Source organism: Phalaenopsis equestris, unplaced genomic scaffold (genome assembly GCF_001263595.1).
Source record: "Phalaenopsis equestris unplaced genomic scaffold, ASM126359v1 Scaffold000002, whole genome shotgun sequence".
Lineage (NCBI taxonomy): Eukaryota > Viridiplantae > Streptophyta > Magnoliopsida > Asparagales > Orchidaceae > Phalaenopsis > Phalaenopsis equestris.
Genome location: NW_018164444.1, coordinates 29,430,410 through 29,431,711, shown reverse-complemented (window position 1 = coordinate 29,431,711; position 1,302 = coordinate 29,430,410). Strand labels below are relative to the sequence as shown.

At 35.8% G+C, this 1,302-nt stretch overlaps 1 protein-coding gene across 1 annotated transcript in view; it reads left to right on the top strand.

Moving 5' to 3' along the window:
* Positions 1-534, top strand: part of LOC110038697 (linoleate 9S-lipoxygenase 1-like) — a 4,586-nt gene extending 4,052 nt beyond the window's left edge. The window contains exons 2-3 of the mRNA XM_020743626.1: positions 2-149; positions 221-534. Coding sequence (XP_020599285.1) covers positions 2-149; positions 221-534 — 462 coding nt within the window. The remainder of the gene's footprint in view (position 1; positions 150-220) is intronic.
* Positions 535-1,302: the final 768 nt, after the last annotated feature.

Sequence of the window (1,302 nt, the reverse complement as noted above, 5' to 3'; positions counted from 1 at the left end):
CGCCGCCGTGAACTTCGGGCAGTATCCCTACGCCGGCTATGCCCCGAATCGGCCCACCATTAGCCGGCGGTGGATTCCGGAGGATGGATCGCCGGGGGTTGAGGGGCTCAGGGAGAACCCCGATTTGGTTTTCTTGAGGACGATTACAGGTATGCTTTTAGTTATAAGGATAATCTTCAAATCATCAATATCTGTTCTAAAACTTCATGTCTGATCACAGGACAATCTCAGAGCATCTTAGGCGTCGCGCTGATAGAAATCTTATCCCGACATTCGTCAGACGAGATGTACCTCGGCCAGCGAGACTCTTCAGATTGGACCAAGGAAGCTGCGGCATTACAGGCATTCCATAGATTCGGCGAGAGATTGGTCGAAATTGAAAAGAATATTTTGAAGAGGAATTCAGATGAGGAGTTGAAGAACAGAAATGGAGGTGTTCGTCTGCCCTATACTCTGCTGTATCCGAATGCTTCCGACTTCAGTGGAGTGGGCGGGCTGACAGGGAAGGGGATTCCTAATAGTGTCTCTATTTGAAAATTATTTTACATTTATACCCTTTTTTATTTATTATTTATTTATGTTGAAAATAGTAATTGTTATGTTGTGTTTCACTGTAATTTATTGGAAATATGGTTGTTAAGCTCTATTGTTCGAAATAATATTTTTTAAAAAAGCTTTTGGTGTGTATTATAAATGTATATATTTTTGGGCATTTGCACGAAAAATTATTTCATACGGACACCGTATGCAAAAATGCATACGGAGTCTGATATCTACCGTCCATCACAACAAACAACCCTAAAAAAAAAATTTTAAATTGGGTTCACTGTTATACATCTTTGTTGTGATGGACGGTGAATATCAGACATCTTATGTATTTCTGCATGTAGTGACCGTATGAAATAATTCCGTTTACACAGATACCATCTAATTCATATATAGGGGTGTAAAAGAGCTACTTCAAGCTCGAAAGTGTGTTCGTGTTCGACTTGTTTGCTTAGCGAGCCGAACACTAGCCGTTCACGAACAAAGAGTCATTTTGACAATCCTAATTACTTAGCCATATGATGTTAAAGATCATGATAAGATTTAAAACATTATTTGAATCTAATTTAATAATTTTTATTCTAATTTCTTCATTAATATTTTATATGAGTATAAATCTTTGTAGTCAATTTAATTTTTTAAATATACTACTAATCAATTATATATATATATAAAATTAATTAATTAATTAATTAAGATCATGTAAACCTTTTTCCAACAAATATATTGTCAAAATGCTATTTGTTTATAAGAAAT